The sequence below is a fragment of the Nylanderia fulva genome, unplaced genomic scaffold (assembly GCF_048542155.1).
Source record: "Nylanderia fulva isolate GAGA-0341 unplaced genomic scaffold, ASM4854215v1 Scaffold31, whole genome shotgun sequence".
NCBI classification, from domain to species: domain Eukaryota; kingdom Metazoa; phylum Arthropoda; class Insecta; order Hymenoptera; family Formicidae; genus Nylanderia; species Nylanderia fulva.
This window is the reverse complement of record NW_028190379.1, coordinates 1,181,570-1,208,220: the sequence shown is the minus strand read 5'-3', so window position 1 is coordinate 1,208,220 and position 26,651 is coordinate 1,181,570. Positions and strand designations below refer to the sequence as shown.

The window sequence follows — 26,651 nt, the reverse complement described above, 5'->3', positions numbered from 1 at the left end:
CGTGCATTTTAAAAAACTTAATTCTGCATCGACACATGTGTTTGAATATTAATCAGAACTGATTAGAAGCTTAATAGATTATTCTGAAAAGATATTTAAAATATATTAGAATATATTAATATATTAAATGTACATTATATTTATTATATTAATATATTATATTATATTACATTATATAATAGTATTAGTACATTAAATATATTAATAAATAAAATTGGGAATCTGTATTACTATACAGAAAAATTGTCTTATATTTAAAAAAAAAATTGCAGCTTAAATAAAATTTGCGGAATATATTATAAACCATATTGTATAATTGTCGAAAAAATCGGATGATCGCAAAAGACGAAAAGAGAACAAAATCAGCTTGGTGCGCGTATAGAAAAGGAACAAAAAGGGGCGAAAAAAAGTATGAAAGGAGATCACGAGTGGAACGAGAACAAAAGTACTCTGCAGTACGGAGGAGACGGTGGCAATTTGCACTTAGAACACAGAGCGAGAACAGCCGATATTTAGTATCCTGTCGCGTTATTACGCTCGAGGTACCCCAGAGTAAGAGACAAACGGGGTCCGGAGATGACTGAGAACGGGATGAAGCAAGAGGGAACAGGCGGGATATAAGGTGTAGACTTACTTTAGATTCTGCGGTGTGGAATTACCGTACTTATATTCAACTTTAATATTAAGTTACCACTTTGCTTTACGGCAAGTGAACAGGCCGCCTGCATATAGGAAGCCATCCGAGCGCTCCTGGGACAGTCGTTCATCTCTTTATCTGGGCCCACCTACAAATAACAAGGTTCGTTCGAGGAAAATCCCGCTTTTATTATTATATACACAGTAGACAAATTTGTGTTTCCTTGTGAAAAATAGTCCCCGTTCAAATTTTTGTGGTCAATGTTTCACACCTTCATGTGTTAATTTAACATATCACTGTTCTGTTAATTGAACTTGAATGTTAAAAGAACTGAAAAAAATTGTCAAAATAACACAATGTGCATCTATTTTTAATTTTACATAATAAATATATTCTGCTTTATTAGTGATAAAATTTATCTGTTAAAATTTATAGGAAAAAATGTTGATTCTCTACATTAAAAGTATGTTAATTTTACACAAAATTAAAATATTAACTTAATATTTGTGTCTCCATTTAACATATTCATATTATGTTAAATTAACAGAAAAATTTTTGTGGACCGTTTGGGACACGTGATATCTGTCAAATTTACCAGAACGTTTTCAACTGTGTAAGATATATCGACGAGATTTTCCTTGGAAGATTGGAAGTTCCTATTGCGACGTGGAAAAGTGTAGCCTCAACCGGGTTCAGGGGTCTATAGAAGTGCTTGGAACACATATATTTTTGCTGGTTCACCCCGTTCTTCTTAATCGGATAAAACTGGTAAAAATCCGTAATTTTTGGGAGACGAAAAAAGGTACGTAATTATCGCCTGAACAATAATTGATCTCGTAATATTCGACGCATGACGTTTGCCCTTGTTTCGCGAATCCCTGACCTTCCTCCGGCGAGATAGCTGTCATCTCGTATACGGCTTCGTTGGCTAATCCTATCTAAAAAATTCCCTCGAGTGCGTATTTTACATCGCGACGATAGAAAGTGAAGAAATTTTGCGCATATAAGAAGGTAGAGGTACTGACTTCTGTGCGTGCTGGGGTATGAACTGGACTTCCTAGCACCATTAGAAATCAGTACTACTCTTCTTAGCATTCGGCAAAGTTAGAGGGAGCGAGACGGGATGGTTTTCTCGTTTTGAGAGTTGAGGAAAATCTTGGGGAGAGAATCTTGACGGAGGATTCACGCAACTCTGTGAGAAAATAATTAAATGTTTTCTTCTTTTTTTAATCTTTTTCATACATCGTCGTTATCATTTTTTTTTTTTTTTTTCATATCTATACATATTCTTTTTTTTATCTTTACAGCCATTAGTACGGCATTACGCCGATACGAAGACGTAATATTCATACGTTAGGTTTTGTGCGGTGTGTCCTGTCTTATTATTAAATTACAGTTCTTTTCACCAACCCTCTTATGCGTGCGTTTCATTCCTCCAGTATATAACTGTTGTTATATTATTACAATATACACTCATAAGACATAGACAATGATTTTATCCCCCTAGTAGAGAATTAAAAGTGCGGCCTTTGTTGCCTAAACTATTCTAGCTGTCAGACATCTGTAGTGAAATGATGATATGTAAAGGATATCATGAAAAAATATAAAAGATTTCGAATTACTAATTAAAAATCTTTTAATTCTCGCACGTAATCTTTAAATATATCAAATCAGATAATTATATATCAATTGAATTAAGAGATCTTAAGATAAAATTTGAGTTTCAAGCATTCTGACATCGCACTTTTATGTTTGCTTCATTACAATAATTTTTACTAGAAGGAAATATATCATTGTAATCGAGTGTATGTTGTGTAATAGTCGTACACGCTTATATAAATATCATTACACATACTTACACACACTCACGCACATATGTATATTGTATAGATATATATTGTATATACAAGATGTCCTATGCAGGTAGAATCTAAATCAATATCTTTTTCCTTTGGTAAAATTTTTGGAAATACATCGTTCGAGATGTCTTATATTGTTGCTTTTAATATATACAATACATATGTCAGTGTACTATTTTTCGATTTATCATGTAAACATTTTGATAATTCTGTTATAATTAAAATTAATATTTATATTTTTAAATATAAAATAAAATACTTTGGAGAGAGTTCATTTTTGAGCTGACATAAATATATGTATATAACGATCAAAGAAATTGCAACTCTTTCTAATTCGCGATTGTGTTCACAAGTGCGAAATATCGAATTCATTTCTTGACAAATAAGGAAAATATTGCCAAAGAAAAAAAGATGCTAATTTTTTTTTGCAAGAAATATCGGTTTATATAATTTATATATAACAAAATTATATAAATTTATATAAATCGGTTTATATAATTTATTAGTTTAAATATTTTATTATGTAAGACATCCTTCGTATGCATATACATACATATATACATATAGTATATGCGCGTTGTGGATATGTGTACATATATTTTAATAATTTGCGAGGAGTATATGAAACACTATAATAAATAATTTTTATATTCATACATAACTTGGAACTATACGGTAATGACTGTGGCGATGGCGTAGTAAGGGAGTACGTGTTTATATATATATACAACAACAATATCAAATTCGTTCGCGTGATGCACTCACCGTACAAAATGTAGCGTGCAACAGACCAGCCAGCCTTTCCCCAATGTCTGCTACTTTTCGCGTGGCTGACGAAAAAGCGATGAAAACGGGCATCCAGTTGAAAAATGAGAAGATCAAAGACACTTGATACTCTCTTTATACAAAATGCAATGTGTACCAATTAAAACACCATGTTTTAAAGAGTCTGATAGTGGAAAATATAAGTCATAATTTTGCAAGTTATTAATAAAGAAAAAGGAGTAAAAATGTCATGACTAAGTTTCTTAACAAAAAATGTAATTCGCATAAAAAGTGAGTCAATAATTTTAAGAAAATATATTTAATATTTAATATTAACCTTTCGACTTTGATCTGTCATGTGTTTTAACATTTTTGACTTATATCTTTTTAAATGTCGAATATATAGAAATCCAATCCGAAGGAATAAGTTGCACCGTAACAATTGTCATACTATCTGACAATTCACCTCTCGACGCGTTTCGGCTCAGCCTTTATTTAAAAAAACTCTAAATTTCAGCTTTACCTCTCTATGTGCGGGCTTCCCTCGAATACAGGCGCGAATGCAGTTAACTCTTATCGGTAATGACTTATCGCTAGTGCATAATTAACGAACGAGATTGGAACGATTTCACCCGAATGGGTTACGATGGCCGTCAAGCGACAACGAGGACGACAACAAGAATGACGACAAGATCCCTGGCGAATTTCCCCGGTGGTTAGATGGACTCCTTGCTTCGATTGATCGCCTTAAGCCTCGTCCAGGTTTCGCCGAGCGCTTTCGCAAAGTGATCATCAACTGCGCAAAGAATGTATAAAACAGATCGGTTCAACCCAGACCGCCGAGGGAACCAATTCGACCGAACAGTTTTTACTTGGTCATTGCATATCCAGACTTTGACTTTTTTTATAAAATTTTTAGAAAACAAGTCTTCCAATAATTTCCTACCTATTTGATTGAATCGAGATTTAGAAAAATACCTTCTCGCTCCGAGAAGAGAAAAAATTGTTTAAATTTATTCACATTTCACAAGTACAATAATAAATCGAATCCAAATCGAGTCCAGCCCGGACTAAAATATACCATCATCCATGGTTGACTCTCTGGATTCAGAGGGTTGCATCCACCCTTTTACCCTCTTTTCGCGCGCGAATAAATGTTTAATATACACTTACCGCTCAGGCCGGTTTCCTTGTCGGTAGTAGTGGCATTAAAAACTGCTGCGTACTCTTTCAGACCCAACGATCGTTTAAAGTGCTCATCGATCGCGGGATCGCTGACGCCACCCGCTGTTCTGATCCCGGTCCTCTGTCCACCCGTCGTAGTAGGCATCGCCGTCGGCGTGGACGTCTCCGTCGTCTCCTCGACTGTGCTACCTGAAAAAAATGCAACCGGAAGCCCTTTCGTTAATTAATGCGAAATAAGCAGCAGCTTGGTAACGTCGCGCAAAATGTATGTATGACATTACTCTTCTACATTTTATATTATTTATTAATATAATTATGTAATATTATATATATATATATATATATATATATATATATATATATTTATATATGTATATATAGAGTATCTAATATAAGGTTTCACGCCGAAAATATATATACAAATAGATGTTGTTATTTGGCGACAATTTTTTCTGAGCAAAAATATTGAGGCATCAATAATAATTTTCAAGTTATAAATGATTGAAAATAAAGGTTTTTCGCAAACTAAGCCTTGTGGAAATAAAATATTAACAAAACCACATTCTTCAATTATTTTCAAATAAAGAATTTACTTTGATAAAATTTTAATTTCAGGTTTAGTTATAAAGATACATGATGACAAAAATTGGGAACATGCAACAAATGATGACATTTTTGCTGAGGAAAAATCGTGTTCAAATAACGAGATCTACTTGTATATTTTCGGTGTGTGACACTTTATGTCAGACATCCTGTATATAATTGTTATCTATAAATCAGAAATTCATAAAAAAATTAAAAATAAAGGAAAAAACATCGCGGAAATACATAAAAAGTAATTCAATAGTATAGAAGACTTTAAATTGCAGCATCCTTTTTAAAGGAAATAAACCAATTTATTATTTCCTTTAATTTTAACATAATTATTTAATTTATTTTGACATTGTATTGCGACTTTTTATTAGAATTTTTATTTATATTTATTTATTTATTATAATGTTTATTGCGCACTGAAGAAGACTGAGTACAGTTCGAAACGTTTGTAATTGGTTTTTTTAAATTAAAGTTTTTCCAAGATTTATAATAATTTTTTATTTGCTCGTTACACATGGCCTCGTAATAGTTAATAAGTTATCATTGTGTTTATTATTTCCTATATTATTGAAACGTAAATTGAGAGATTAGTTAATATATATTAATCGTGTTTAACAATAATATTAAAATTTTCAACAGAAATATTTATATATATTTCGAATAAAAAATCAAAGATTATAAATATCAAATATATCTAGTGTCGATGATATAATTCGGAATATCTGTCATCGTATTAATTCCACGCATGACTAATACCAGAATTAATGTTTCAGGAAAGTCTGCAAGCACGAAGGAATGCACGTAGGAATTAACCGTATATTCCTATTGAAAGTGGCCTCACATCTGCACAATATTTCGGTGCAGCGGGCGTTGCGTTGCATTGTCATGGAACGCAGGCACCCCTATGACGACAATAAAGCTTCAGGGATGCGAGATGCTTAACGACATCGTCAGAATACCTGTTGTTAGTCGGCGGCAGTTAGGCAAAAATGTCGGAGACAACAATAAATTCATTGTTTATACAAACGACATAATGGACATTACGTAACGACGGTATGGCGATATTCTGTATGGTCTCCTAAAATGATCTTTTTTATTCTTGTAATGAAAGAGAAACGAGAGAATGCCATCTTTTTTCAACTAATCGAATTTTTTATATTTATTTTTAATATTCTATCATTTTAATAATTTTATTAATACAAATTGTAATTATTATTTATTGCTATATATTATTGATTATTTGCTCACAATTATTAATTTAATTTTTCTCTGTAAATATCGAGTATTCAAATGATCTATAATAAAATCTTGGTTTTAATATTTGTTGTATTAAAGCATTTTATCTCATTCTTCAAAATTAAGATGTTCTATAATTAAATCTAGATTTCAGCGTGTATTGTGTCAAAACTTTAAAAGAAATATCAAGTATATACAAGATGTATCTACATAAGTGCGAAAAATTTTAGGAGAGGATTCTTTATCGAATATTAAGGGAGGAGGGTTCTTGTATAAAATTTGTTTTCTCAAATTCTAGACAAATTAAAAAAAAATAAAATGAAAAATATCCACCAAATTTAATTTTTTAAATTTGTCTGAAATTTGAGAAAAGAAATAAAAACTTGATTTTTACCTCCTTCTTTAGAAAAGTACAACTCCTCAGGGAAAGATATAAGAGTAGGTATATATTTATATAAGAAACCCTCCTTAATTTTCGACAAAGAACCATCTTCTAAAATTGTCCGCGCTTATTTAGATACACCTATTATATAGAACTTGAATCTATTATGACTGTTTTCAATATTAAGACTACAATATCGTAATTCAAATTGACGTCTCTATTTCGTCACTTTTCTTTTTCTCTTCCAACATTAAAACTCTTTAATATTAAAACTTCATCCTCATCGATTGAATTAATAAATGACATCTCTGTCCTTTGACAGATCAAAAATGTTATAATCCAACGTAAAATTTCCTGACATATATCTGATTTTGTATTAATATATTTTTTTATTTTTAGGACAAAATATTCCTCTCACCAGCTTGTGGCATCGTAGGGACGATCACACTTGGTCTGCTGTGATGATGATGCTGTCGTGCCGCCGACATGTCCAAAGCTTCGTTCTGAATGGGATCTCTCCTACGTTCTTTGCGCCACGCGCTGCTCGGCTTCCGATGCAAATTCGTCGACTTCGGTCTCTCCTCTGCAACACACAAAGGCACCGATGATGCAACTGTGAACGCACATCACCGGTGAAGATCGCGGATTAACGATTCGATTATTACAATCTTATGTTACTTCTCCAATCTCTTTTATATCAATCACGGTCGATCTGTTGTAATTGTTGTCTCCCTGTGCCATCTTCGCTGCTCTCAATCGAATCCCTTTTATGTTCTTTTGCGCCCCGATTCAAATAATGCGAGATAATAATTCGTAGAGAATATGAGAAGATAAGTGTTAGGTTTATCGGATATCGGTGGAAAGATTCTCAACTCGGTATGTTATATCTAAAGGCTCACAAGGTGAGATATACATATATATTTATGTCTTACTGTTATGCCGGGCGGAATACAAGTGAAGTGGCGAGAGTGTGCGCGAGTCGATTCGGTCTCATCGCGAACGTCGCGCGGTGCTCTGCGGCCTCGCCATCTGCTGTCTTCCTTAATTACAATAGCGCGCCTATTTCGGATTACAGTAGCGCGCCTATTCGAATATCAATAACTATCAATTATCCTAACACCTTCCTTTCTTGGAAAAGGCTTACTATTTACGCCGCACTTACGTTTGTATATATGTTTTTTTTTCTCGCGCTTACAATATCTTGGATCCTTTAGATCCTACGTTTCCGTAACGCGATGGCGGTTGGCGCTTCCTAGTCGAACGCCGTACGCTCTCACTTAAATCTACTTTGTCTCTTTCGTGTTCTGGTTGTGGCGTGGCGTTTGGACTTAGTGGAATCTGTGATACCGTTTCGCCTCGTAGTTCAGCATCCGCTTCCTCATTTTGAACTTTATTGTCCTGTAATGTTTCCTCTATCGGCCCGTAATCAGTGTCCTCATCCGACTTTAAAGATCGGTCACCGATTGGCCGTAACTGATTAATATGTCTTTTCCATATTCGATCATCGTCGAGTTTAATCTTATAATGTAGTTTGCCTAACTTTTCTATTATTCTACCGAATTTCCACAACTCTCTTCCTATGTAGTTTCTACACGCTACTCGCTTGTTTAGTGCCAATTCCCTCGCTTTAATTTCCTGATTAATTCTATCTCTATCCTCTTCTTTCCTCGGAAAAATCAAGTCTAATTTAGTACGCACTTTTCTGCCTAAAAATAACTCCGCAGGTGACATTTTTGTGCTCGTGTGTGGAGCTGCGCGATATTGTAACAAAAATTGTTCCAATTTGACAGCTATATTACTTTCGTTTGCATTCGCACGTTTTAATCCATTTTTGAGTGTTTGTATAAATCGTTCGGCTTGGCCATTAGTGGCCGGATTATATGGCGCTGTACATTTATGTATAACTCCTCTACTTCTGAGAAAATTCTTAAATTCCTTGGAAATGAATGTTCTTCCATTGTCTGTAACCCATATTTTTGGAATGCCGTATGACGCAAAGATATTTGTACATTCTTTAATGATCGTCTTAGCCGTAATATTTTTCACGATCCTCACTTCCGGCCATTTTGAGTACGCATCTACCATTACAAATAGCCATTTCCCTAAGAAGGGCCCCGCAAAGTCCGCATGCACTCGGTGCATTGCTGCTGCCGCCGGTTCCCAAATGTGTTGCTCCACTTTTGGTGGGTTATTTCGTACTTTATTGCATGCTACGCAATTTTCTACTAAGCTTTGAATGTCTTTATCCAGGCCCGGCCACCAGCAATAACCTCGCGCAATCGCTTTCATTTTATTTATGCCAAAATGACCCGTATGTAATTGTTTTAACGCTAATGTACGCAATGTTGGTGGAATTACCACTCTAAACCCTCTCATAATTACTCCGTCTTGTAAATTAAATTTCTCCTGACTTAAATTGAATCTATCTTCGCTGAGTGCCTCTTTTCCTGTCTGCAATGCACATAATAACTTTTTCAGTTTTGTATCTTTACGCGTTTCTTTTTCGATAAGATTTGCATCTAACAACAACTCTTGTAATTCTTCAATTTGAAATGCTTCTACTACGTCTGTATTACTATTACTTTCCGAAACCGGTAATCTTGAGAGACCATCTGCATTTCCGTGCTCTTTAGAATTCCTATATTTAATCGTGTAATTAAATCCCTGTAAAAATATTGCATAATGCTGCATCCTCATTGCACTATACACGGGCAGACTTTTATTCGGTGCAAAAATTTGTATTAACGGTTTGTGGTCGGTAATTAACGTGAACTTATTGCCGTACAAGTATTGATAAAATTTCTTAATTCCGTAAATTATGCCGAACGCTTCTTTGTCTATTTGCGAATATTTTTGTTGCGTGTCCGACAACGTTTGCGACGCGTATTGTAGCACTTTTTCCGTTCCGTCCGAATGTAATTGAGATAAGACGGCCCCCACTCCGTAAGGGCTTGCGTCCGTCGCTAAAATTAACGGTAATTTTGAATCGTAGTGTGCCAATATTTGGTCACTTAGAAAAGCATCTTTCGCTTTTATAAACGCTTGTTCCTGCGCTTTAGACCATATGAACGGAACTTTTATATGTAATAACTGATTCAACGGATACAGTATCGCACTTAGATTACGTATAAATCTCCCGTAATAGTTTATCATTCCAACGAATGCTCTCACTTCTTGCACGTTTTTAGGCCGCGGCATACTTTTAATCGCTTCAACTTTGGCCCTATCTTTAAGTATTCCTTCCTTTCGTAATGTAAATCCGCAATATTGTATTTCATCCATCATAAATTTTGACTTCTCTAAATTTATTCTTATATTGCGATTCTGTAACCGTTGTAAGACTAAGTCTAATCTTTGTAAGTGTAAAGCTTCTGACTCGCCCGTGACTACAATGTCGTCCAGAAACACCGCCGTTCCTGGAATTCCCTGTAATATATTCTCTATGGTTCTCTGCCATATTGCCGGTGCGGACGCGATCCCGTACATTAATCGATTTACTTTAAATAATCCGCGATGTGTATTCAATGTTAGTATCTCACTACTTTTCGAATCCACCTCCATTTGTAAATATGCTTGACGCAAGTCTATTTTGGAGAATTTTATCCCGCCTGCTAATTTTGCAAATATTTCGTTAATTGTCGGAAGTGGGTGCTCATCCACAATTAATTTTGGGTTTACCGTAGCTTTGTAATCCCCGCATATTCGTATTCTACCGTTTGATTTTAGAATCGGAACTATCGGCGTTGCCCACTCCGAGTTTTCAATTTTTGTAAGCACTCCTACCCGCGACAACTCTTCTAACTCTTTATCTAGTAATGTAATTAACTTAAATGGCACCGGTCTTGCCTTGAGAAATATTGGAGTTGCTTTAGGGCTTAACCTTAACTTTGCTTGCACTCCCGTTATCTTCGCCCACTCGTCTGATTTTAAATCTCTGTATCTTTCTAACATTGCTTCTAATTTTAATTCCTTTTCTTCTATATTATCTACGGCATTGCAGTCTAGAAAATCAGGCACTCCGCCTGGAACAGCGAGTTGGTGTATCCATTCTCTACCTAATAGCGGTTTCCTATCTATTTCTGTAATGTATATATTTATTTTACGCTCGATTTGATCGCTTCTAACTGATACTGTAATATAACCTTTGATTCCTATTACCGTTTTGCAAAACGCGACTAGATTTAATTTTGTAGGACAGATGATCGAACGTGGAAAGAACCGTCGTGCATCGTACCTGTTCATTACGGTTACCGCTGATCCACTATCCACCTCGAATTTAATACGCTTCCCATCGACTCGTAACGTGCAGTAAAATTTGTTTCTAAATTGGGAATGCTCGAGCTGTAGTATGTCCTCTAATTGATTTGCTTGTTCCTTTGTTTTGAAACATACTTTCTTCAAATGTCCGTTTCCGCCATAGCCAGAACAACGAACTTCCTTACTAAGTGTACATTGCGAGGCCAGATGACCTCGACCGCATCTGAAACATGTTATTTGTTTACAAGTGTAACCTTTCAAATAGTTCGAGTTATTTGTCCTATTTACGTTCGCACGACCTTTCTGTCCCGAATTATCACGGAAATTAATATCGTTACCCGCGTGCTTGAAATTTGTATACTTTCCTTTTTGAAAATTATGCTGCCTTTTTCCTCCCGTCTTCCGTGGTTGATTTGCTCCTGCTCGGACGACATCCACCTGGGCTGTAGGTTGTACCACCGATACTTGTAGAGATGCTGAACCTCTCTCCGAGAGTTCCATTGTTGTGGCGACCTTCAATGCTTCTTCGTACGTTAGATCCTTTTTTTCCAATAGCCGTGTCTGTATTTTCTTGCTGGATAGGCCAAACACCAGCTGGTTTCTGAGCGCCGTTTTTAAGTATTCGCCAAATTTGCAGTGGATACTTAACTTATGCAGTGCAGCTGCAAACTGCTGCACGGTTTCCCCGCTCTCTTGACGCCGTTGGTGAAACCGGAAATTCTCTGCTATTTCCAAAGGTGGAGGTTCGTAGAATTCCTCCAAAATTCCTGTGAGTGACTCGTACGTTTGGCTGAACGGGTCCCCCGGATCCAATCGGTCGCACAAGATGTCGAACGCTGCTGACCCCACATAATATAGCAAGTAGGGTACACGTTCTCCATCTCGAATATTAAAAATCATGAAGGCACCTTGCAATCTTTGCAGCCATCTTCTCCATGTTGTATTTCCGGAGTCGAATGCCTCGATTGTAAGAGAGCTCGGCACCGCCGTCACCGGTGCTCGTAATGCGCCAGCACCTCCTGACGCCCCTGATCCATCGTTTAATGCCATTTTTTTTCTTATATGTACCTCTGGCTTTTTTTTTTCTGTACACGCTTCTTGAGCTGATCGTTGCCGAGCGAGAGAAAAAAAAAATTCCTCGGCCGGCACGTGGCACGCGGCTCTCGTCGCTTCACAGTTCTTCCTTACTGCCGTTCTTCGCGACCACGCACTTCTGATCGTAGATTAATTTACTTATGGGATATCGGGTGTACCCGATCCCATCCTCGTCGCCAATTTGTTAGGTTTATCGGATATCGGTGGAAAGATTCACAACTCGGTATGTTATATCTAAAGGCTCACAAGGTGAGATATATATATTTATGTCTTACTGTTATGCCGGGCGGAATACAAGTGAAGTGGCGAGAGTGTGCGCGAGTCGATTCGGTCTCATCGCGAACGTCGCGCGGTGCTCTGCGGCCTCACCATCTGCTGTCTTCCTTAATTACAATAGCGCGCCTATTTCGGATTACAGTAGCGCGCCTATTCGAATATCAATAACTATCAATTATCCTAACAATAAGATTACAGCGCGACACAATTTTCGCACGATTTTAAGCAAGAGACCTTCCGCTCTGACCTTCCGAGAAGAAAACATTGACTTGTTTTTCCTTTCTCGACGCTTTGGTTTCATACTGTGAAATGGAAGAGGAATTTTACGCATGCTTACTACACATCCAGAATAAAAGCCAGGCTAGTTACCTGTCTATAAATGGCCTTCTGTAGAAAAACACCGATTGTAAATATACTCGAAGGTATATAATAAAAAATTTATATGAATCTGTAAAAACATATAGGAAAAGATCGAGCAAATTTAATTGGCGCATCAACGCATATTTCTGGAGTCACATAATCAAAATTAACTATTTCAGTACATTTTTTAATAAAATGTTATATGTAAACGTTGTACAGGATGCGAAAATATCATCGAAATTTAATTGCGAAAAGTGCAAATCATATTAGAAAATATAATGATAATTTAACATACATTTTTCTCTTTCGGTATTTTTATGATTTTTTAAACACTGGTCAGTCAGTAAAAAAGTTAAACATTTGCTCTCCTTTTAAATAAACACTGGAATTTATTTGCATATTTAATATAAAAAAATTAAAATAACAAAAAATTAAATTTAAAAAAAATTAAGAAAGAACAAAAAATAAAAAAATATTTAAACTACACGGAATACAATTTTTTAAAGTTATAAGAAAAATGAAATACAAAATTCTAGGCGTGTCCTTCGAGTGTATGGCATTATCGGAATTTATAAAATTGCGAAGGATCGCCCACTTCCTCGCGACGTGATATCTAGAATTGAAAAACCAATCTAACAACAACCCTTTGCTGCGATCGATAGAGGAAGAACAGGAAGAGGACGAAGGAGGAGGGTGATAAAAACGAGTCCGGTTCCCAGGACAGGCAGGAAGTGCCTAATAGCCGTGAGAGGATCGTCAGAAAGATGGTAAAACTGGTTTAGAGACGCGTAGGGAAAAGATGAATGGACCGAAAAGGTGCGCGAAGCGAGAGGGTTTCCTCCGCAAATCGCTTGACTTCTCGATAAGTCCCGTTAATAATAATTAACAAACATGATTCCTGTTGCTTTATCTAATTGCAGAATACATCGTATAGCTGACCCTATATTCAGCGAGAGAATCGAAATGATCCCCAAAAATTCGACATTCAACATTCGACGTCTGATATGAATAAATATCTAAATATTTTATATTTTTTATATTATAAAAATTAAATAATTAATATAATTATAATAAAAAAAATTCAAATAATATAAATTTATGTTTAATTTACTTACATATTTAATATAAAAAAAATAAAAATTAACAAAATATAAAATAACAAAAAATTAACTTTTAAAAAAACAAAAACTGAAAGAATGTTTAATTTTATAAAATTATGTTTTATTCAATTTGCATCGATTTTTAGACTTTTTCAGAGTTCTCTGCCATTTTCCATCGCAATTAATTAACAAAAACATACCTTCCCATTTACGAACCAATCGAAGGCTATCGATGCTACGCCAAGGTTGCCAGAGACGTCGTCTCTTATTGTTAGACGCGACCTCCATTTTATCCTGAGAGCATTAATTGCAAAAGCAAGTCAAATTAAAGAGACCGCCCTTCCTTACGAGAGATCGAAAGTGACTGATCACCACAAAAGTTTATTGTTCTTCAGATGTATTCTATTCCTTTCCTCGAATCGAGATTTCGACTTATTCAGAGAAGTTTCTTCAGAAGAGCTTCTCGTATTCTTTTCAAACTTGTTCGATAAATTTACACTGGTTTAGAATAATTTTTATTTAATAACTTTCACATAAAAATTTTTTTTATCGAAGCACTTTTTGTCACTTTCATCTCCGAGATGAAGAAAAATTTACACACGATTTGCACTGCAAGAAAATGAAATTTTCGAATAAATTTCTCCTTTTCCGAAATTTTGGCACAATAATATCACCTTCTTAAATAAAACGAAGAAATAATCACAAACGGTTGAAGAGTCAAGAATGATTAAAGTTCGAAATAAGAAAAACGCAAAACAGACGGACGTCAGAGAAACGAAGAAGAGGCAAAAATTCGAGATATATATATATATATATATATATATATATATATATATATAAACGTTTATTCAGAAAAACGTAATAAAAAATGCAAAAAAAAAATCACAGAAGCTGCGAGATATTTGAAAGAGGCACGCATTCGCGGAGAGAAGCTGCGAAGAAGAGGCTCGGTCGAAATGCGCACAATTCTGAAGGCGATGATGAAGAGAAGCGGCGAAGTCCTTTAAGCGTCTCTCAAAGGCGCGTTCGTGATTTCGTGAATGCGCCTCTCTCACGACTGTCTTAAGATTCATTCATTCATCCACCACCGCTTTCTCGGCTTCGTCGTCTCCCCTCTCGCCAACTCAACACGTGGAACCGAAAGAGGTTGCTTTTTACCCACACACGTAAAGAAAGACGTGCAGCGGGGGTATCTTGCACGGATACATCGCGAATTCAAGTCTGTATTTGTAAGCTTGATACTACGAACGCGCGAAACTCGATTCTCTCTATCTTTGTCAGTCTTTTGCGCAGGTAGACACGATGTATAGGGTGTGTCGAGATCTAAAGCTCTACGTCATAAACATATCCGTTGATTCTATTTCAGATATCCGGTGAAATGATAAAAATGCGCGAAAAACACTCGAGATTCGGTCTTGTTCGCGATTTTTATATCTGACACTCGCAGTGTTGTGCTTAGATGATTTTTAAATTAGTTAGATAAAGATAAGAGTCATCTTAGATAAAATAAAGATGATTTCGCTTGAAATATATCTGGATAAAAGATGAAATTATATATGACAATTCTCATCTAGATCATTTTCTAGATAATAATTTTTAAGACTGCTTATGTTAACACAGTTATAAAAAAATGTAAATTATAAAAGGGATAGAAAACCAAAATTATCTGAAAATTATTCTAGATAATTTAGTAAAGGTAATACTTTCTTTCATCTAAGATGCAGACATAGATAATACATATTTTAATTATCTGTATAAAGATAAAATGACGCCAAAATTTTATCTAGATGATCATCTAGATAATTTTATTTAGATGACAGCAAACACTGCTGACATTTAGGCGAGTCAAATGTCAAAAATAAAAAATATATTAAAAAATTTTTTTAAAAATGTGTATTATCGCACGTGTAATCGTTAAAAAAATTGATTAAAATATGGTTTTATTAAGCGAGGATCGGGTCCACGTGTCAAGAATTGCAGGGATGACAGGACGACCCTCTATATAGAGACACATGATATAGAGAACCGGCGCATCGATGCGATGCACGCACGAATGCGTTAAAATAGCAGCAAAGAGTTTATTTTAATTCTTTCGATATTCATGTACCCGTTATATCATTATCGCACAGCAACTTTGTCGCCAAGTTCGCAAAAAATGCTAACTTTTTGCATATAATTTTTCTCTATAACTATGGCAGGCACTGTATATGAAAAATTCTATTTTAAAAAAATTTATATAGAAAACATCATATTTTGAATATAGGTATTGAATATATTAATAAGAGTAATAAAATAAAAAAATATATATATATAAAAAATTAATCAGACTGGATAATATCGCAAAATTCATAGATGAAATATAATTATTGATATAATTTATATTAAAATTATAAAATATTAATATAATTTATATTGAAATTATTTTGTTAAAAAAATAAAAGAGAGAACTGTGACACAATTTATTAACATTCGTTCGTTGATATGGAAGGTCTACTTAATTTGCAACGCGCATGAATAAAATCATTGTTTTATTCATTCGATCTATTATTCGAAATAAAAATGTGAAATGCAATAGAGAATTTAAGCAGTCGATGCACATTTTGTTTGAAACCTCCTGATAAAATGCATCAGCGTAAGCAGAGCGCAGACGAACTCGTTCTGTTGAAGAATAAAAATTCGAGATCAGCAAATTAATGCGCACGAAGCTGAACACGTGTATTTAATCTGTAATATGCAGAATCGCATGATTATAAATGAAGACTATGCGGAACCGTTGTGACAACATTTCCAGGTACAGAGGTATTATTCAGCAAACATAAATGGGATTAGAACCCGATTTAATTACACAATCTTGCGATGACGAACGGCTAAGCAATAATCTTATTAATTATATATGTACGTCGTATTAATTAGATCGATCTTTCCTTAATGCTTTGAAACGACCGATTTTATGGAATGGAAATCAAAAAGAAGGAAAAATTTTATATATTTATACACGAAGAGAATTATCTCTTAGAATTTACCCTGAAAATCGTGATAATCGTGAGATGAAATATGATATTTGAAGAATTTTTATAAGAGTTTCTCTTATTAATATTTACCATAATAAAAAATAAAATTAATCAAACATATTTTATATCTTATTGTGGTAGATATTAATATTTTTTATTGTGATAAATATTTAATCAGAGAAACTCTTATATAAAATTCCTTCATTACCATTCTATCTTTCTTCATCGGGCTAGATAAATTTAAAAAATTGGATAAATTTCGATTATAGTACTAATTAGCAAAGAAGCGTAAGCTATAGTTTCTGGCAAAATATATTTTCACACATTATTTATTTTTCAAAATTATGGTATCAATTAGAGATTGAAAAGCAGCTTGTTGTATATTTATATATGCACTCCTCTTATTTCAGCAATCGCACGTTCGGATCATTCTGCAAAGACGATTTCGTAAGGCGACTGATTGAATACAAAGAAGCGAAGAATGCGATTGCTCACACATCGTACGATCGATTCCGTATAAATACGATTGCGCGGATTGTAGCCGAGATATAGTAACAGCATTGTAATGTTACGATCGCGAATTTATGTCAGGTAATGGCACATTGCGTTATGACTCGACACCTGCGATAATAATAGGCGATATACCTATGCCGATTCTTGCCGCAGTTTGCATACGAACGAGCCTGCTTAACGCCATCGTGCACGCGCGCGAAATATAGAATGACTATTAAATGAATTATGCGAGGAATGTTGACAGCATGTCAAGTAGTCGTCGCTGTTTCTCAAGTCTGTGCATTTCTGTGCGTGAACTTGATCGCGTTACATCATATTATGTCTCTAAATATACTCATCATTAGAATATATTATATATATATAATATATAATACAATATAAAATATATATAATATATATAATATATAATTTGAAATTTTCTAGAAGAGACAATAAGAAAAATCGGAGAACTCTTTTAGAAAAAATGAGCAAGACAGAAAGATATAAAAGAACTTAATTAAAGAGGAAATAGAAATTTCGTTATAAATGTTTTGAGTCTCTATTTTTAATAGAGTTCGAAAATTTCTGTGCTTTAATTTGGACTGCGCATTATTTTATTTTATGACGGATTATTTTATTTGTTAAAGACATTCATTATGGTAAAACACGCAGGACTTCTCCAATTTTTATTAAGTTTAATTTCATAGTAAAATCTAATAATGAATTTATTGTAATTTTATATTTCATTATTTCTTTAATAAATCTAAATTATGTACCACAATTAACGAATTTAATAATATAGTATTTTTGCTTGAAATAATAAAAAAACTAGATATAATGCAATTAAACAATCTTTTAATATTTAATTTTTTGCTATCAAATTTTATATTTTTTCGCATAATTTTAATAATATTTAGTGATAAAAATAATCATAAAAATTATCCGCGTTGTAATATATAGTTATCTCTTATGTCTTGTGAAAATTGACATAATTTCGTGTAAAGTCGAATTAAAAATTATAATATAAAATAGAATAATATATAGAAATGATTAAGTTTTTAATTTTGAGGATAATAAATGGAAATAAAAATGCGATTATATTTTTGTAATCACATGGCAAATATTGAACTGGAATAAAGTGAGAGCAAAGTTTCGCCTCGAAGACTTCAGCAAGAAGCACGTTATTAGAAATTCTGGTCGCCCTAAGGTTCGCGCGAGTCGCAAAGTATTCCAAAAAGTGTAAACTGACCTTGCACCATCGTCGCCGCTCTGGAGAGGACATCCAAGGCACTCTCGACAGCAGACATCCTTTCGCTCGTCCCTCCTCCTTCTTCTTCTTCTTCTTCTTCCTCTTCTTCTTCTTCTTCCTCTTCTTCTTCTTCTTCTTCTTCTTCTTCTTCTTCTCTTCCTCTCGTATATATGTCACCCCGGCACGAAATTCGCGGGTAATTTGACAGTTCGCGAATTCTCAGCCTGCTCCTCCACGTATAGGATTTGTCTCCTTCGTCCTCCCAGCAAGGATACGCCGTCCTTTATCCTCGTTCGCACACTCCCACGTCCCGAAAGAAGGCACTTTCCTGTATAGGGACAGAAGTCGAACTATAACTGTTTGAGGCCTTCCTCGTGACCGCGAAGGCGGCGCAAATAAAGTAAAACGGGGATTAAAAAACGTGACATTGTCTGTGGAATGCGGACTCCTCTCTACCTCTCGCGAGACTCCCCACCCTCGCAATGTTTCTTCTTCCTCTCGCTCCCTCTTTCGCGGGAACTCTCTTCTTCTCGCGTGCCATGAACTTACATTAGCGACAGTATCAACACGTTCGCGTGAAGAATCAATCAAATGCCGATTGATAATAATCGCGTCAATTAAATACAAGGTGCTACGGTGGCATTTCTAATGACACATTCCTCGATCATCTCAGAATCCATTTTTCTTTTGCGATTATTGAATAATGCTATTAATATTAACAATTCGTGTTATCGTATTTCATTTTTGTATGAAGTCTCTTTACTGAAAACAAATTTATTGCACATTCGAAGAAATATTTATTTCAATACTCTGCCTAATTGAAACTAATAATATTGATTTGATGTGAAAAATATTTATAATATAAGAATAGAATCATTTTAAAAGAACAGGTAAATATTTGTTTGTTGTTTCGAATAAATGATTTATTAGGCAGTACTAATATAAATATTTATTAATTTAATAATTTTTTTCAGTGTTGATATCAAATACATACCTAAGGAAATTAATCTAATTAATTGCATTTTTCTTTAACGAGTTACAATTGAAATATATTAGGAGCTTAATGTTTAACGTTTAAAACATTTAAAATATGTTTAAAATTTGCTACAGATGATTATAATTAATGAAAAATAGTTAGAAACTCACTACTAGCATTTATGATAATTGTTTAATTTATTTTCCATTTGTTGCTCGATCATAGCAGATTTTTAGCAAATCTTTACCGATATATATATATATATATATATATATTTCTTATATGCTTACATTCTCTTCAAATAACAAATATTGACAGTTTTACATTAATACAAAAAATCCAGTAACTCGACAAATATGCAATTATATTACTTGACTTCTTCGGTGAAATGCATAGAAATATATAGATGTAGAAAATAGTATAGAATAGGAATAATAGTGTACATTCTTAATATTAAAAGTATTAAACCGCGACAAATTATCATTATTACTGTTGTTCATTATTTAACTATGTTTGCTATGTCCCTGCTAAAGTATGCGAATAAACATTTACGTGTTTCATAATTTCTCATTAATATGCAAACTTTGAATGGAACTCGGAAACAATGCATTTATGAATCTATTGCTGCATTAGTATAATAATTAACAGAATAGAGATTAGAGTAAAATTTGATTAAAATTTTGACTAATCTTTTTTTAATTTCTTGTATGGAATTCAAAAATATTATATAATACTTTTAATAATAATTTTTGGATTACGGTTCTCGAATTTTTTGACGTAAAATGAAAAGGGAATCTACTATATGGTCGTTTCTACGACTTTATTTTAAACAAAAAAAGAAAAATGATATTTTCGAATATGTAAATTTTTTTGAAATTTCTATATAGAATTTTAAAAAATACAACACTTTTAATAATAATTTTCATATTTTATTTCTCGAATTTTTTGACGTAAAATAAAAAAAACCTACTATATGGTCATTTCTACGATTTTATTTTAAACAAATAGAGAAAAATGGTATCTTCGAATTTGTGAATTTTTTTTTCAAATTCCTATATGGAATTCAAAAAAATAGAATACTTTTAATAATAATTTTCAGATTTTGATTCTCAAATTTTCTGACGTAAAATAAGAAAGAAACCTATATGATAATTTCTACGACTTTATTTGAAACAGAGAAAAATGGTATTTCCGAATTTGTGAGAAGGAAAATAGGATGCGATTGCTGGTTTGTACCCATCACTACTTGTTTCTCATTCCTTCTCATCCCCTCGCATGCTTTTCCCACTTCTGGCCACACTACCGTACGGTCGACATCACGATTTCATCATAACAATATAAACAACCTTTTATTCGCCTCCCTTCCGCTCCACGCACTATTCTCTTTTCGGTATTTTACCCTTTTCTTCTTGTCCTTTCCAGAGAATCGCGCATTTTGTGCAAGCAATTGATGCAAATAAATCGATATAATTTTCCCTTTTTCAGTCCTTTAATTTGCTAAAATAGCTTTTTTTAATACTCATTCAGAATTAAAGTGTTTAATTTCGCTAAATAAAATTAACAAAATATAAATAAGGGAATAAAAGCAAATTGTTGAAAATATAAAGCTTCTTGATTTCGAAAATTATAAATTCGCAATTTGAGAATGATGAATTATTATTACCTATTAATTTACTGAATTAATTAGTTAATTATTATTGTCAACCTTTATAAATCTAAATTATATATAAATTATTAATATCAAATTCTTTTTAAATGTTCCATATCTTCAAAAGAATTTTACGAGACACCGCCCGCGATTTCGCATGTTATCATGTGTTTGTCGAGTTCCTCGCGTGATAAAGCAATGAGATAAGAAGGATGAATCTGGTTTACAAAGACGACCGTGCCGTGCCCCTTCCTCGTGTTTCTTTTTTTACGAGTAACGCACAGTGTAAACGTTTTATGAATCACGTCGTCTCAGCTGCCGTGCTATTTAAACGAAAGGACGGCCTAAATAAAGTGTACCGCGTGTATGTGAGAATCGCATATGCATATAACGTCATTTACACGAAATGACGCACATTTATAAACGCAAATTGATGTGAGAAAAGTCGGAATTCAGACGTATAAAACTTTAACATTCCAAACGAAACGTGTATAATTTTGATACAAAGTTTTAATCATTTCAATTCATATATCTTTCTAAATTTTCTCAATCCAATTTACTCAAGGAAAAATTTTATTTTTTTTCTTTCATACATTATTCTCTGTATTTTCTGTGATTGTGCATATTTTTGAATGAAAACGTTTATTTAATTACATTCTCTCTGTGCCGAAAATAAAAAATGAAAATTTATTTTATTTGATACTTATATTATCTCTCTGATCTCCATCATGTATGCAATTTATAACAATTAATACACGAGCTAAATAAAATTTACAGGAAAGAGATAAAAATCGTGTTTAAATTAGCAATACATAAAAAATATCGAGAATGATATTTATGAAAAGGATATATAAATCTGGAAAATTACACGAATTTAAATGATTGAAAATGTTGGTATTATTTTACATTTACAATATATAAAAAATATAGAAGAAAAATTCGAGTTCTCTCTTTCTGTCTCTTCTCGCGTAGATCGAAGTTATGACCGCAACAATTTAGACCGTCTATATTTAATTTGATTAGCCAGAGCGTTAAATTAACGGTGTGCAAGCCACAGAGAGAACGGTGAATCTTCGCACCTTCGACTAACATCACGCACGCCACTCTAACCACTCGATCAGCGAATTCCCACGCGACGTGTTATCCCGGCCAGATTCGGTCGAATAAATGCACAAGGTGTCTAAAAATTAATCTCTGCCAAACGAGAAGGAATGCTATCAATATAACATTCGAATTAGAAATACAAAATGACACTTTTTTACATCTTATTTTCATCATTTTTCACGGGAGAGAACGTAAACACTTACAATTAGCTTGTACAATAATAGAGTGGCAAACACTTTTTCTATTTAATTAAAACTGAGCTCATTTAGTAAAAATTATTTTGATACAATTTTTAAATTTTCAGCAATATTACAAAGCTATAATGTTATAGAAAACTATTTATCATCGCTAATACACCGTGAGAATTTTCTCTTATCCTGAAATTTATGATAATCGTGGGAGAATATGGTATTGGAAGAATTTGATAAGAATATCTTTAATTATATATTTATCACAATAAGAAATATTAATAATGTGCATGATAAATTTTACTATGTACATAGCAAAATTAATCCAACATATTTTATTATATCTTATTTATTAATTCTAAGAGAAAATTTTCTCTGTGTGAAAACACTCGTGTATAACTATTTTTAGTAAAAAGCTTTTTTTCTTGACCGCTCTTGATTCGAAGTTAATATTGATTTCATTGAATTCATTGAATAAATATTGATTCCAAATTGTCAATTCATAAACTGTAACTCTGCACGCACCCTGTACATATATACACGTACATATATACGCACTGAATAGCACGTGGTATGCGGGCGATTATACACGCGACTGCGGAGCTCGGGAACGCCAGAACTCGAAACCGCTGATCGAGATTCCTCGTCGAACGTTCTCTCTTGACGAATCCGCGAAAAAAAATTCATTCGACAATCATCTACAATTTCAATATTACATCACATTAGCTGTATTAATTATTTCCCTGATTTCACAGCGAAAAAAAATTAGCTACTATAACTTACACATATTCCATTCTTTTTATTCAGTTTTTTTATATTTTTTTAGATATTTATAATTTGAATGAAATGTTAAACACATATTTTTTTTATATAAGTTGTATAATTATTATAATTACACTTTGCTGTATTTAAGAAAAATACTTAACAGTGTAAATAAAAATTCAGGTGAATATTATATTTAAAAATATTGTAAACAATATATGGACAACTAAAATTTAGCTATGGTATTCTCTAAATTTCTTGGAGTGAAAACTGAACAATCTCATTCCAAAAGAGTGGAATCTCATTCTTTTTCACTCCAAGAAATGTAGAAGAATTTTTTCCCTGTTGTTTAAGATATTTTAAATACAATATTCTGATTTTACATTTGATTTTTTATTTTCACTTTTAAGTATTTTTTTCGAATATAACAAAGTGTAATTATAATAGTTATACAGTTTATATACAAATATATAATGTGTTTGCATTTTTATTCAAATTATAAATATGTAAAAAAATTTTTTAACTAAATAAAAAATTGAATAAAATGAAAACATAAGTAATATTTCACAATCAATTTCTTAAGAAAATTCTTAAGAAATTTCTTAAGAAAAATTTTTTTAAGACATTATGCAAATTTTAAGATTAACAAATCAGGACTGTTATTCAAAATGTAATATCATTGCAATAAATAAACTAGCATCATGACCTCGTATGTTAAAAATTGTAATTTTATTGCAACAAAGTGGCAAAAAAGATTACGATAAAACCTCAAAAATTTCAACAATATATACCTGCGAAAAATATCTCTCGGAACACAGAGGAATATAACACTTGGTCACCTGACCAGCAAGGAAATTGTTGAAACACGCAAAGAAATACCCAGTCAGGGTTCTTTTATATTTTATACTTAAATTCTTGAAGAAATTTATTTGGGATTATTTAGGTAAATCAGCATTCCAACGTAACAATAATCGCTTTTTCTCTAAACAGAGATATGCCAGTTCAAGAAAAGTTTGACGTAATGGAATTCCAAAGGCAGCATTTTTTGCCCAACATCGCATACGTTAAGTATTTCACTTTCTTCTGATTTGCTCGAACATATATTGTCGTATTTTTATTACCAAATGTGAAATATGTAATCAAAAATATATAATAAAAAAAATGAACATATAAAGTTGCAAATACATTTAAAGAATTTCACCTAAAGAGCGTATTTAATTTTTATTATTACAAATAGAAAAATATTTTTAAAAATTTGATGTCATTTTATGTATGATCAATTTTCCGAAAAAATATCCGACAGATAAGTAACTAAAAATATTTACGTCAAATTGGGAGAAAGGACCACAATATCAGAGAGTTTAATCCTTTGTAGATTTCTCCGCGTCGCGTGTACTTTCTATATTTTATGCATTCGAAACAGAGCTGGCGCAACGCGCTCGTTTTCGAGTGAAAAGAAAGAGCAATAAAAATTCGAGAAAAATATAAAGAGCAAACGCGCGCGATAAATTGTAATGCAAATGAGAAATCGCGAATACGTGTAAAAATAATTTTCGCGCGAAAAAAAAATCCGATCTCATTCAAATGATACATATATAATACATATACCGGTTTCGACGAGTTGAAACTCCGAAATTCGTCCGAACGTGCAGATAAGACGAGCGCGTGAATTCCAACGTTGTGGAATGCAACTTCTCCCCGAAAATACAAACGTCGTAAAGCATTTATAAAACGCTGATATACCTCTCTCTCTCTCTCTCTTTCTCTCTTTCGCGCGAATAACAACGCCGTGGAATTTGGAATATCTTACGCCTTGGGATTAAGTATGTGCCGAGTCTTGCATTTCTCTTCACGTATTTTAGCGCAGAACGTGATACGTGATTTTTCGAAACAGAAACGAGACTCGTCATCGTCAATGATTCGGAGCGAGCGAAAATGAAACGCGCGAATTTGACAGATCAGAAAATATAACCACAAAGGCGAGCGAAATGTCAAACTCGCACGCTCGGAATTTTTTCCTCGCGACACTTTTTCTCTGAGGGACAAAGTGCGCAAAATCGTAAAAAAAAACTACATATATATAGTGTACATATATACCTGCTGAGAAATTCCTTGACAAACGCGAGATGACGGGGCGCTTTGTCGACTTCTCTCACGCGCTCCTTTTTCGAAAATGGCCGCGCGCTCGCGCGCCGGTTTTTCGAATTCTCGCTACTCGAACGTGTCGCGAGTACGTAAAATCTATCGCGCGAACTCGACAAGGACGACGATGACGATGACGACGACGACGGTGTAGACGCGCTACTCCGCGCGGGTCGTCGGCGCCGCCGCGCGGCGCGTCTCTCGACGTTCGCGAGGAATCAATAGAGGAATCCGGCGTAGCGTAAAAGAATAAAAAAAGGAGGGAAAAAATGTAGCGAGAGAGAGAGAAAAAGAGACAGAAAGGTGCACATTCTTCGAAAGAATTCGCGCCGGCACGTCATCGTGCCTCGCCGCATCGCTTTATTTGACATGTGTATATATTTGCACGTACATACATGCATATATATATATATATATATATATATATATATGTGTGTGTATGTGTGTGTTACGTTTTACTCACCCAAGAGAACGAGACACTCGTCGCACGCGAAGGCTCGCGCGCGATTCACGCGGTGACACACTCCTACGCCGTGTGTTGACACTCGGTTAAACGCAACGTCGACAACTCGGTGCACTCGTGGCCGGCGCGTCGTGTCGCCAGCGGGGACGTGTTTTCATCGAAAACGACGAAAATCTAATGGCATGCGGGCGGGTGGACGCGCGTGGCCCGTTTGACACCGACAGGCAGGCCTCGACCACAGTATAAGAAAGAATATACTGTGCCTCGACTGTCCGCCTCCCCCCCACCCGGCCGTCGCGCTCGAGCATTACGCTGGAATGCGCGGTATGCGGCGCGCTCGCAGCGCCGCGGCGGCAAAACCGCGAACTAACGCCCCGCCGCGGTATTGTAAATACACCAACGGGAGGCTTGTCGCTAGCAAATCACCTGGCGATTATATATGTACTCCGAGAAATATATCGATATCTCGAGGAAAAAAAAAAATATATATATATATAAATATGTTATATGTATATAATTAAGATGAACTGAGGACCGGACGTCCTGCTTTCCGAGGACGCATCCTCCTTCTCTCAAAGTGTTCTCGTATATATATGTCCTAAATTCCTCCTCTCCTCTAGAATGCCCGTCATAGTTTCGTATTTATAAAATATATACGATTAAAGTAGATGTATATACTTTTGGCTCGCTGAAACTTGGAATTATATCCCTTAACGCTTAATTACATTGTTCTAGTTTAATTTTTTATTATTAATATTTATATATACGTACGTGAAAAAACGCGCGTGGAATGTCGAGTGTATTATATTATATACACACATTCTCAACGAACATATATATATATATATATATATATATATATATATATAT

General features: G+C 34.0%; 1 protein-coding gene across 7 annotated transcripts; it reads right to left on the bottom strand.

Annotated features, from left to right (window-relative positions):
- Nucleotides 1-1,128: 1,128 nt before the first annotated feature.
- Nucleotides 1,129-26,092, bottom strand: LOC114928938 (uncharacterized). Of its 7 annotated transcripts, none has more exons than XM_029300306.2 (5): nt 25,782-26,092; nt 18,499-18,826; nt 7,077-7,241; nt 4,435-4,635; nt 1,130-4,057 (listed from the first exon to the last, which is right to left on the bottom strand). In XM_029300306.2, the coding sequence occupies exons 2-5, from the start codon at nt 18,554-18,556 to the stop codon at nt 3,978-3,980; spliced, it is 504 nt and encodes a 167-aa protein (XP_029156139.1). In that variant the 5' UTR covers nt 18,557-18,826; nt 25,782-26,092; the 3' UTR covers nt 1,130-3,977. The 7 variants fall into 7 exon arrangements, with proteins under 7 accessions (XP_029156138.1, XP_029156139.1, XP_029156136.1 ...); XM_029300303.2 differs by having other exon boundaries at nt 1,131-4,057; nt 7,077-7,271; XM_029300304.2 differs by lacking the exon at nt 25,782-26,092 and adding an exon at nt 25,274-25,513 and having other exon boundaries at nt 1,131-4,057; nt 7,077-7,271.
- Between the last annotated feature and the right edge of the window lie 559 nt (nt 26,093-26,651).

Excerpts from the sequence above, each read along its gene's own strand:
- LOC114928938 (XM_085484759.1), bottom strand. The coding sequence starts at position 11,965 with ATGGCATTAAACGATGGATCAGGGGCGTCAGGAGGTGCTGGCGCATTA. Across the intron at positions 7,272-10,892 it reads GCGGTAACCGTAATGAACAG|TTGCATCATCGGTGCCTTTG; the intron begins GTACGATGCACG and ends GTGCGTTCACAG.